Here is a 12,969-nt window from a genome sequence, read left to right on the forward strand (position 1 = left end):
AGGCCACCCTTGCTCCCCCTTTCAGGAAAACATACTCAGGTGTACTCTTAGGCAGAGTCAAAGCATTTTGATGAGCAAAGGCGGTTGCTGTTACTACTATAAAGTGCTTCCTCAAAACCTCAACATAATTTGCAGCTTTGCTGAATGAAACCCACTCGACAAATGTTATTGAGCAGACAACGTACACCTTAGCCCTGAGAAAGCTTAAACAGACAATAAATCAGGGAACAGAAATTCCACCTCTGGTTTCTTTGTGACAGCCGCTAGGCTGTAGCTTCACCCTCTCCTCTTAAATGCTTACAGCAATACCTGGTTGCTGGAACATTTATGTTGCTTAATCACTTCGGAGACTTTCTTGCAACATTTATGTTGCTTAACCACTTTGGAGACTTTCTTTTTATTGTGGTAGGGAAGTTCTGTTTCTGTGCTGTATTTGAAATATCTTCTTCCCAGGGACATCTAAATAAAACTATTCATAATCGCTTTCCCACCAACATGAAAAGAGTGCCTGCCATAGCTGCAGGAGAAGGAAACCTTGTGGACTCCAGGGAGCAGTGCAAGAAAGTGGAAATCCATCAGCCGCAGCACTGCTATGCATAGATCTCCTCCTCTGCTGAGGACTGGGGCTGGTCTGGTGTCCTTCCCTTCCTGCCTTTCCTCTGCCCGTGTCCATGGGGCCGACTTGCCACCATGGTGACTGCAGTCTCTCTATGTGATTTTGACCTTCTGGCCCCGAGGCTGCAAAGTTCAGTGTTCCCCTCAGAGTCATGGATTTGGGCAATTTCTATTTGTAACCAAATCTCTCTCACAAGCTAAGCATTTCAAGCCTGTTTTACATCTTTGAAGGGCTTGGTCCAAAGCCGAGTGAAGTCAGTGGAAGGACTCTGAGTAGCCTTGGTGAATTTTGGATAAAGGCCTGAGGTGAGGCTCACATTCCATACATTTTAGCTTGGATTTGGATTTTCATAAGCTTTAACACTGCAGAAAGCTGCCAGCTTCACAAATCTACATCCCATAGCATGTGCTTTTGGCCTCTTGGTTTTGTAAGCATGCTTTAAAGCCGAGAGAGAAGTTAATGAATTTGTCAGGCCTATAACACAAACCAGTGGCATCGACAGCATGGAAATACCAGGTTTCATTGAAGATGCTGTGTTTCCTTCTAGTGCATGATCATTTCCATCTAAGAAGTATGACTGTACTTAAAAGCAGGCTCATTCGCAATGTGAGGCAGGCAAAAAGTTCTGCACAGCAGTAGGGTGCTAATGGAACACCCAAATTCAGAAAAGAAAGTTCTAAATATGTCTGTTTTTATTTTCACCCTGGCTTTCTTGGTGTAGGCTCAGACAGTTTTTAATTCATATCAGAGCAGGTTATTAGAATAGCACTGAAATTTCTAATTCAAACTGAGGCTTATTAGCTCAATCAGGTCTGACCCTGCCCCTGCTAAAATCAAAGCAAAACTTTGACTTTGGTTGTCTGGAAAGAAGAATAAGTTCTAACAATGTCTGAAATCAATACAACTATGCCCATTTACAGGACCACTGTCTGGCTCCTGGAATACTTCGCTGTTTGCCATAGCTGTCTCAGAAGAGTATTATTTTTGCATTCATTGCTCTGTAAAACAGGAAATAATTTTGTGCTGTGGTGATGATTAATTTCTGAATGTATCTATGAAACCATTTAGTAGAGGAAGGAAACACTTTTTAAAAATAAATAAAAATAATTTTTTAAAGCAAACAGAAACTCCAACTTTTTTGAGTATGAATATGGAAATGGATCTATACAAAATACTTAACTCGCTCCCTTAATGTCTCCTCTTTGGTTTAATTATCTTGGATGTATTATGGCCAGTGTCAACAAATCAAGTAGTGGTTATTTTTACCTGCAGAGAAGTAAAAACTCCATAGCAGGCTGTGAAAAATTTAAAATAATTTTGAAAAGTATAATCATGTATAGTATGCTGCTTTGCTTGCCAGTTGAAATAATTGTTGCATCGAAGGGCATTTCTCAAACAAAACTCCGGTCTAATGATACTAGGACAAAGAGACCAGCTGAAAGCTGTTAAGTCTTATCTCACTGCTACCTCAATTCGCACTTGGGTTCTGTAGGAAAAAGATCTATTTTTTCCTACTTTGCTGCATGTTCGGAAGAAAGGTGAAACCAACAATATAATGAACTCTGCTCTTCTGCATCTGTTGGTATTATCTTTTTCCATGGTACAGCTGCCAAAGCATATGGAGGCTCTAATTCCTTTGTGTAAAGAGACTCCTTATCATCATCTTTTCTATAAAGTAAATTTAGGCTAACAGCGGACAAGAAAAATGTGACATGAACACTTATTGCGTATCAGTATTCTAGCCGCTGCGGCAGTTTCAAGCACCTGCAGTTTATCAAGTTAGACATAAGAACGATTGACATTGTGGGAATAACAATCATCATCTAGGTACGTCATTCAGGTGGCAGTAACACATTTTTTCTGCGTTTTGTTTTAGGGGAGTTTGGTGTTCAGCTTGAAAGTGTGTAGAATAATCTGTTCAGAACTTGTAACATTTATTAGTAGGATATGGGCATAAACAACAACAAAAAACCCAACCTCTGATATTGGTGTTCCTTTTACACTTGGCAACCTGATTTTTTCTTTTTTTTTTTTTTTTTTTTTTTTCCCAAAAGTCCCTGAAACTAGCCAGGCTTATTTTAATGATTTCAAAATATATTATAAATTAATCAACTCCTTCCTACTGTCTTGCTCATTACTAAAAAAGGAAGAGATAAAGACCTTTTTAAGCACCAAATAACTGAATAGGGAACTGTTATGTACTTAGCCTGACATATCTGAAGGGTAAAGAACCTGAACTAAAAATAAAAATACCAGCAATCCGTCATAATTGATAAAAGCCCATTGTAAGATTTCAGAATACTCTTTCCTAACAGCCTTTTCTGCCTGGATTGCTGTCATCCTGTGCTGCTTTCACTTGCAGAAGCTTGGGAAACCCAAGACTAGTCACAGAGGGTGCAGGTTTGGGCTTTTCTGTCTCTACCTTGAGACCCCAGCAGTTACGCACAGAAGCTCTTCAACATGATCTGAGAGGATGAAATTTCACTGCTGTACCATGACTATGTAATGATGGGTTCTGAAAGTACAATAGAGAAGTACCAAGCTCTCAAAAGTCCTCTAGCAAGGCTGTACTGCTGGAGTTTTACTCATCAGTGTGAATAATTTCACATTCTTGCACAGAGGTGCCATCAAAGGCCTTGGGCATCTCAACAGGCCGTTTAGCTTTCTTGACACAGGGCATTTGCTGTTGATCTCATTTATAAGAGAATGCAGAAACATTATGGCATAAAAAGCAACTGACATAGCTTAAGGAGAGAAGAAAAACCTATGTGTGTTAACACTTTGGTCATGACAGGAAGGAGGCTGCTTTTCCTTTTAAACCTGCCTGGTTTCTCAGCATCTCTTAATCAGAGCGGCGGCCAGGCTGCCAGCAGGGGTCAGCCTGTTCCCGCCTAAGCGCCAGGCTGCGGCCGTTCCAAGGGAATACCCGAGGCTCTCGGCGGCACTGAAACTCTTCTGCTGATGTTTACAGGGACAGACTGAGAGAGTTGGGGTTGTTCAGCCTGGAGAAGAGAAGGCTCACAGCAAGGGGACAGCTTACAGCAGCCTTCCAGTACCTGAAGAGGACCTACAAGAAAGCTGGAGAGGGAATTTTTACAAGGGCACATAGTGATAGGGCAAGGGGTAATGGCTTTATATGGAAAGAGCGTAGATTTAGATTAGATGTAAGGAAGAAATTCTTCACCATGAGTGTGGTGAGGCTGTCCAGAGAAGCTGGGGATGCCCCGTCCCTGGGAGTGTTACAAAGCCAGGCTGGATGGGGCTGGTCTAGAGGAAGGTGTCCCTGCCTGTGGTACGGCATGGTGGAACTAGATGATTTTGAATGTCCCTTGCAACACAAACCATTCTATGATTCCATGATTTTATGGTTCTGTGTTTAGTGTTGCCTCACAGAACTACACCAAAAGCATCCCAGAAAAGGCAGAGTCCTGCTGTCGCAGCTCTGTGTGCCTGAGAATCACGCATGAAGCCTCTTCTACAGGTGCTGAGATGAGATCCGGGAAAGACACACTCTTCCTTTGATGTTTTGGTGGCAGGATGGTTTTTAAAGGGGTTGCCACATCTGTCAACACTATTTTATCTCTCCATTACATCTGCTCCAGCATACTTACTTGTCATACTCACTTCTTGGCTTTTCTTACTCAGTGCAGCCTGATGGTTTTGTGCTTTCTTGGGATACAATCAAACAGCACTTTTTCTTTCTGCAAGGAGGTCCCACCTTGGCTGCTTGCTTTCGCACCTGTGCTGTGATTTGCTGCCTAGAGAGTTGCACTGATGCAACTGTCTGTGGAGATGCACTTCAGAAAGGAAAATAACACAAAGTTTGGATTTATTTATATTTATTTATTTATTTATTTATTTATTTTGTCCACTCCCTGCAAGTGTTTTCTCCACAGCTTTTATCTTTGTGGCCCACAAATGGTCTCCACTCCTAAGCTGTTTGAATCACGTCTGTACAATAAGGTTGTTCCCTAGGTAGCCCCCTCTATCACGACCATCATAATCATGACCAGCTGCTGTCACCAGCCATTCCCAGAGCTTCCCTCACCATTCCCCTGGTGCAGACCTCCCACTTACTCATTCTGACTCTCCAAGGTCTTGTGTGTGCGTTAGGGCTCGTGCCTCACCGCAGCTGTAAGTTCTGAGCAGCAGGGTCCAAGCAGCAGGGTCTGGACAGCAAGGTGTCAGAGCTCTTGCTGTGCTGGGACATCTGTTAAGAGCTGTGCACCAGCACAGGCTGCCTCCCAGCTGCGGGAAGCCACCAAAGGGGCAGCAGAGACCATCTTGCCCCAAAGTTTAGGGGCTTCTGCTGAATTCCTGCAAGATACTGGAGCCCTTTCTTACTTTCCTGACACATGGGTGCCCATTCCAGATTGACAACATAAAACATGAGGCCAAGGTAACTGGGTTCATGCTGCCCCACCTCCAACAGATCTGGCCATATAGTACAAGTAAAGCACTTTGTTCTCAGGTAGAAACTGTCCTCTTGACTAAGGGAACGCAGGAACTTGCTGGAAGTTATGAAGTTCTGCGAGTTTGTAATTGTGCTATTTTAAGTGCTTTACAACCTGATGAGAGAGGATATAAGGTATCTGGGCTTCAATCGTTTGTTTTGTGTGGGAGTCATCACCTGGGAACGAATCTCATGGGAACAATTTGAAGCAATTTCTTCTTGGGCAGGCCAATGCAGACAAAGGTTCTTATAGCCCATCACCCTGCTTCCACCTGCCAAATAGTTCTCCCTGCAGCCCTGGGCCAAGAATTCATGGGGAACATAAGTAAGGAATCTTACTCATCTTAGACGTGATTCTCAGGAAGTCTTATTTATATAGGTGGTGTATAATCATAAAGGTTTATCCACATCATTCCTCTTGTCACTTATAGGTGGGGAGAAAGATGATGCCAAAACATGGAAGAGTCAGTAGTGACAATCTACTGTGCCCTGCAACCCATGCTCTGCTGCCTTCACACTTGGTCATGCATGGGAAGGCTGCTCTGTGCAGCAGCATTCTGTGCAGTGCAATCCCTAACATGTCCCTATGGGATAATTGGGATCCTGTATGTAGGATAGACATTTTTTTTGTTTGTTTGTTTGTGGAAAACAGCTGCACTGGAACATGCTGTGAAATCCTGGATGTAGAAGTGATTTGTCACTCCCTGTATCTCCAAACCACTCTTACCTCCTTCCTACAGCTAGAAGCACTTTCTATTTATAAGAGAAAACATACCAATTAAAAAACACTGAGAATTCTTGCTTGCACATCACAGTATGAGACATTGCAGTACCCTTCCTTCACTCAAAATAAGTAAATATAAATAAGTGGCTTTTAGTGGTAGTGTGGGAGCATGCGTGTGTGTGGTGTTTTGTTTTTAGAGTGCAGCTCTAGGGATAGGTTTTTCAGCTGAGTTTTCATCTGCCAGTCCTGGGAACGGTTCTCCACTGTTCCCAGAATGGCAGAATCAGGGATATGTGTGGCAATGGCCACGCAAGGACAAGCCTACAATGGGAGGATTTCTGAGATATAGTGCTGAAGCCCTGCTCTGTTTCTCCAGGCCACAGGCTAAGAATAATGACTCTCTTCCCTGCTGCTGAGACCATTTTAAGGTGTCTTTGCCACAGGAGGCCAATATGACATCACCTACCTGATTTATGGGGCAGCTGTTGGGAAATGTAAATCTGGAGAGGTGCCTCGGTGACACATCTGCCTTGGCCTGCTCTGTCAATGAGAGGCTCCTGGCACAGGGGCACATTGAGAGGAGTCAGAGAAGGAGACAAGTTTATTTAGTTTCAGGTGCTATAGAGACTTCTCAGGCAGGTGAGATTTGCCTTGAAATTTCCTCAGAAGACATGCAGGATCTGGGGGCTGATAATGAGTGTTGCTTCAAGAGCCATATTCTCCTTCCCTTGAGCAAAGCAGGTGTGTGGGCACGCTCCCCTCAGCAGCACTGCACCCTCCCTCTTCAGCTGGTAATATTTTAGAATTTGGGTTTCTGCCTGGTGATGGGAAGGTGACAGTGCAGAAGTAATGCTTTTTCTTGTCTTGCCAGGAGACAGGCTTTGATGGACAATAAGATGCACAAGACAGACAACATGCTATTTATGAGTGTTAACAGGAGCAGATGTAATATTGTTTAGCCTAATGGCCTCCAAGATCAAATTCTGCTTCATTTTTTTTTATTGCAAAAAGGCAATGCTGTGCTTACCAATACTTAGGAAAATAATGTTTAAAATGACGGTGTGTCATCAGCTACATCATTTGCCTTCAGCATTTTGTTTTGCAAACAAAAAGCAGGCTACACAAAGCCTCTTAAATAAAATCACTTAGCCTGTTGATTTTATTAGCACCTGAAAAGTTGAAGAAATTGAAAACCTTGAAAAAGTTGAAGACTTCTGCACTAGTAATTTAAAAGTGAATATTCAGCTGCTTGGACTGGGATGAAAGGGATGAAAAGGGATAACAAACTTGGCTTAAATACTGCATTAGCCCTTTTATAGTAAAACTCTGGATGGGTGGTTGCTGTGGCTAAAAATCCCTTCCTGGTGCATGGCTTCGGAGAGATGAACCCTGAAGGAACTTTCCTTGGCTAGATTCTCTCCTCAGCTTCACATGATAACATCTCATCTATGTCTCATTGCTAATGGAGGGATTGCAAGGTAAAAAAAAGGAAGGTGAAATAAAAGTGAAGAAAAGTAACTACATAGAGATGTGATCATTTGAGAATTTCTTGAATGGTAAATGCACTGATGTCTTAGAAGCTTAGATACCATGGTGATAGTTGCCTTAGCAATGTTTTAGCTACGTAGGTAATCACCATCAAACCTGTCTCTTGTGGCAAAATGATGCTGTATTATTTTAGTTTTAGCTTTTGTGAATGTGCAATAATGTGGTTTATGGTTTTGTATCCAGGCATCAGATTTTCTCTCAAGCTTCTTGTCCTTGGTATTTTCTTATTTTTTCACTGATGGTAATTCTGAAAATAGATGTCTTTCATGTTAAAGCTTTATACATATGAGAGCCTGACTAATTTAGTCCTTACTCACCTCAATTCCCACTTTTATGGTGAGACAGGATCAATTTTAGAGGTTGTGTCCAGGTTCTCATCTTTTAAAAACTAGTACAGCCTGAGCCGCTCTAAGTTCATGTTTCCACAGCCTGAAATAAAAATCTGTGTATTTTCGCAGCAGGTGCTCAAACAAGCAAATGTTATGAAAAATAGAATAAGTGGGCAGATATCTTAATTATGATTTACAGAGTATCTTAATAAAGCCAGCATGTAAACATATAGCGTGAAATTGAAGACAACAGCAATTATCTTTTCTGTTTGAAGTTGGAATTATTTGCACTTCAGAGTTATTGATTAGGAGGGAAACCTCAGATCCCACGGTGCAGGAGTGGCAAGCCTGGCTTTCCAGGACTCTCGCTCAGAATTTTGTTTTGGATCACCTAAATTCAGTTCCTTCCAGGCTGTGTTGAGTCCTGGACCAGGTCAGTGACAGTGTGTTTGGTATTACAACAGCCATGCTTGTGCTTCTTATACAACATGATGACAGGGTTTGTCCCTTTAGGAAAATAGCTAGGGGAGAGGTATTATTCGTTGAAAACTGAGATGTCTTCAGTGTTTCTTGATGTATGCCAGCCATGTTAAAAAAATGGGAGCCCTGTGAAGCTGATACCTGTCACCTCTCAGTAATTCACCACACTCTCCCTGCCTTTCTTTTCCGTTTTCGTCCTTTCAGGAAAACCAAGAGAGAACAAGTAATGAAAGGCTTATTGATGATGATGTTCTCCAGGCTGCTAATCATAGAGTCATAGAGCAGCTCAGGTTGGAAGGGACCTTGGAAGACCATCTGGTCCAACTTTTCACAGGAAAGGGAGCCTAGATGGGATTATCTAGCATCCTGTTTGGTCACATCTTGAAAACCTCCAGTGAGAGGAACTGTGCCATGTCCCTGGGGAGGTTGTTCCAGAGAATGATTCTTCTCACTGTAAAAAATGTCTTTCTCATGTTGAGATGAAGCCTCTCCCATTACAACTTGTATCCACTGCCCCTTGTCTTCCCTGTGTGGCTCCCTGTGAACAGAGGACCTCTGTCTTCTTTGTAGGCCCCTTTTAAATACTGGGATACTGTGATGAGATCGTCCCTGAACCTTCTGTTCTCCACAGAGAAAAAACCTAACTCCTTCAGTCTTTCCTCACAAGGCAGATTCTCCAGCCCTTTGATCATCTTTGTGGCCCTCCTTTGGACTCTCTCCAGTCTGTTGGTGTCTTTTTTACAATCGTGGGGACCAGGACCAGACATAGAACTCCAGCTACTGTGTAATAAATGGAAGAGTCACGTCAGTCAATCTACTCATAAGGACAGGTGAAGAAGATTAGGATATGAGAACTAAGGGCATTTGGAATAGAAAGAAAAATATATGCAGGACTGGAGAAGGAAATGCCACCTAGGAAAATCCTGGTTTAGATTTGGCTAGCAACCCTGCCTTTGCTTGGAGACATGATCTCCATTTGTAGTGACTTTTATGTTCAGACTTTTCTTTCAGGAGGCTCCATTCCCTTCTAACCTCTAAGGCTGGGAGAGCTCAACACATTGCTAGCTTTTTTGTTATTTCTGTTTCTAGTGATTTTTCCTGCTGGGACCAAAGCAGAGCCTATTCCCTCTTACTGTGCTATTTTTGTCCCAAAGCCCTGCAGGTCTACCAGCGTGTCCTGTGTGGAGGTCTCTGCAGGGAGGAACATGTATGTGCTCCAACAAGGCTGCTCTCCCCAACTGTGGGGATGTTGGAGGCTGAAGGGCCCATTTCCTGAGCTCGTGCTGTCCTTTGCAGTGGCTTCAGCGCTTTAGTCTGAAATATTCCTGAGATTAGACTCCACAGCATGCGTTTAAGACAGGCTGATCTTTAACTCAGTCTTCCTGTCTGATTTGTGCACTTGGTAGGATTATGAAGTGTTTTTTATAACTTTTCACGCTGAAATTTAATGTTGAGAGCATAAAAGCCTTTTGACTGTTATGCACTAAGTTTTATTATAATCACCATTAATAATCATATAATAGAACCTAATTTTCATCAGGGTTTGATTCACATTTCATAAATGCCACTGGCAACTGCTGAAATGGCGTGCTGTCTTCATAAAATTCGAATATCTGCTCTGCCTAATGAGGGGCCATCGGTTACAGAGGAGCTTCATGGTGACAGTGGCTTTCTGAAGGAGCCCATGGGCTGGGAGGAGAGTGATGGCTTTGGCGGGGCTGCTGCCACTGCAGCCACTGGAGAAAAGCTGAGTGAGGTGGTGAAGCAGTGGTGTTAGTTTTGTGCCTCTCACTATGAGAAGGACATGGAGGTGCTGGAGCATGTCCAAAGAAGAGCAGTAAAGCTGGTGAGGGGTCTGGAGCACAAGTCAGATGAGGAGCAGCTGAGGGAATGGGGGCTGTTTAGCCTTGAGAAAAAGAGGCTGAGGGGAGACCTTATCACTCTCTGCAACTACATGAAAAGGAGGTTATAGTGAGGTGGGTGTCGGTCTCTTTTCCCAAGTAACAAGAGACAGGACAAGAGGGAATAGCCTCAAGTTGTGCCAGGAGAGTTTCAGATTGTATATTAGGAAAAAATTCTTCACAGACAGGGTTGTGAAGTGTTAGAACAGGCTGCCCAGGGAAGTGGTAGATTCACCATCCCTGGAAGTGGTTAAAAGATATGTAATTGTGGTGCTTGGGGACACAGTTTACTGGTAGACTTGACAGTGCCAGGTTAACAGTTGGACTAGATGATCTTAAAGGTCTTTTCCAACCAGAATGATTCTATGATTCTATAAGCTGGGAAGGTGTTCTGCACCTTGCTCTTACATGTCTGATGCAGAGATGATTTTGACTTATTCTGTGAGACAGGTAGAAGCAAGTTCCTGGGAAATTTGTGGAAGAAAAAAATGGTAGACATGGAAAAAGGCAAAGATCCACCTCTTTCTGTATTTCCTTTTTTTTTAGTGGCTAATTTTGAAGCTGCAAAGAGGTTTAAAATGTTGGAATTATTCCTGGTGGAAATAAACCGACATGAAAAATATCCAAAGGTGCAGAAAAATATTCTAATTGGCATTTTTAACACGCTTGTACTGAAATAAACATTGAGTCAATTCAATTCAGTCCTAATATATTTGTTTTCACTTTCTTTAGGAGAACACCCCCCAGGGACAGATGTACTTGGACAGCAGAGATGACACTACAATTTCTAGACAACAAGAGATGGAGCTAGATCAGCCATCTTTACATCAAACCAGTTTATCTGCAACAGTGTCAGCCAAACCGATGACCAGAAGTTGCAATGAGCTGCAGCTGTTAAAAGAGTATCATGGCATGGTGACGAGCCTTGGAGAGTCACAGACCCTGTGTGAAAAACCAGCGATAGGGGACGATGGCTGCATTGCTCTGGTGAAGGACTTCACTCCTGTCTCCATGCAGGGAAGGTAAGAATAAGGACAAACAGAATATTTTTTCTCCTAATCCAAATTAAGTTTTATTTCCTTGCAGAGGAGAAACGTGTTCATTAAGCAATTGTTGTTTCTCCCACATAGAGAACAGGAAGCTTAATGGGACATCAGAGCAGTCTAAATTGCTGTGGGAGATCATGGATCACTGGATTTCTGAACTAATCTCAGCTTTAATAGCAGCCATGGGCCAGTTTGTTGTGTTTTCAAGATCAGACACGTGGCTTTTCTTCCTTGGTGTCACAAAACACAGAGATAAAACAGTTTTCATGTCCCACCCCTCACCTCTTTCAGAAAAATGCATCATAAGGCTGTAAACTGAATCACTGTGGCTGAGTGAGAACATTAAAATGGCACTAATAATGCAACTGTGACAGCTGACACACCACATATCAAGCGTGCAAGGAATGTGTGCTCCTTGTGCATCCTCTCCTGAATCAGGAAAGGTACAGGTTTGGGGGTGAGGGTGTGAGTCTTTCCTTTTGCAGCAGATACAACATAAACAATTCTATTTATAAGTGCTCAGGAATATTTTATGGACTCCAGAGTATTGCAGCTGGCTTTTTCAGGCTTAACTATTCACACATTCACTATGTTAAATTCTTTTGGTAACAGGATGGAGCAAACTTTACATGAGCAGCACCGTGTGGAGGGCAGCCAGGGTGGACTGTCAACAGTTCTGGGTAGTTTTGAGAGTTTGTAGAAGTCACTTGACAGAGCCTAAAGTGAGAACAATGCTGTACCTAATGCAAGGTCCTGCGGAGCACAGGCCTTAAAACGCTGCCTTGGGTGAAGTAGAGTGTCAGCACAGTCTCCAGAACCTGATGCTGGTAACTCGTTTCACTGCTGCAAATTAGGAAAAACAGGGTGGATTTCAAAGTAGTTCAATGTTTAAATAATTTTTTAAAAACTAATTAAAATTAAATAAACATAAATACACTATTTATTTAATTATGTAATTAAAGTGGAACAGAAATGTAATACAGATCAGAATCCTGGGTAAGTCTTACCTGTAGTCAGCTAGGCTTTTCATCCAAAGAGACAGAATTTTCATTTTATTCGTGTCTCTCCTTCCCCATCTTGTTTTCTTGTGGTTCTCCACAGCTGTTCATGTCAGGTGGGAGGTGCAGTCCTGGGGGCTCCCCACAGTCCTGAGCATAGCTGTCACATCACTGCATTACTGAGCAGTGCTGAGATCTGTCCTGGGCCCCTGGGTATCAGTTAGAAGGAAATCTGCTTTCACTGGGAGGAAAGGAGGTTTGGGGCATTTTGATAAGTTCCCTGATCTGCGCAAGGGGAAGCCAGGCCAGCTGGATGAGATTTGCTGCCCCCCTTACCTGCAGTGTATGTGTGCTCTCAAAGTCTACAGCAAAGTCAAGGTTTTATGTGCATTTGAAAGTATTTCCATCAGAGTGAGAACTGGAAATTGTTATAGCTATGCTTTCCAAATATTAAAAGCATAATCAAATTGAGAGCTTGACCACAAAAGTCATATAAATCCTTTAGAAATGATTTTTTGTAGATTTGAGGATTTGTTGTGTTGACTAAGAGTTATACCAATGGAATAAAATCTTGTAAAAATTTTTCAGTTCAGCATGTGGCAGGAGTGAGTTAATGTTGTCCTGTTTTTAAAAAGCACAGTGAGTACTACATATATGTGAGGATGGGTGCATGTGGAGACTAGGTTTTTCTTTTGTGTATTCATATATATGTCTTGCTACAGGTGTATTTACCAGTGCTATTTACAACCCAGTTAACAATCCTGGTACAGAACAAAAACCACAATTGTTTTCTTATGAACCAGCTCTTGCTCTTGTGGCTAAAGCTCTTTCTGTTATTTTCCAGTGAATGATTGGAATGTGCATACTGATGATA

The 12,969-nt window shown here is 42.4% G+C and overlaps 1 protein-coding gene across 1 annotated transcript in view; it reads left to right on the forward strand.

The window, feature by feature from the left end:
- OCA2 (OCA2 melanosomal transmembrane protein) overlaps positions 1-12,969 on the forward strand; it is a 207,306-nt gene that overhangs the window by 17,929 nt on the left and 176,408 nt on the right. The window contains exon 2 of the mRNA XM_071803651.1: positions 10,784-11,073. Within this exon, the coding sequence (XP_071659752.1) occupies positions 10,805-11,073 (269 nt within the window). The 5' untranslated portion in view covers positions 10,784-10,804. The remainder of the gene's footprint in view (positions 1-10,783; positions 11,074-12,969) is intronic.

The sequence above is a fragment of the Patagioenas fasciata genome, chromosome 1, assembly GCF_037038585.1.
Source record: "Patagioenas fasciata isolate bPatFas1 chromosome 1, bPatFas1.hap1, whole genome shotgun sequence".
Classification (NCBI taxonomy): Eukaryota; Metazoa; Chordata; class Aves; order Columbiformes; family Columbidae; genus Patagioenas; species Patagioenas fasciata.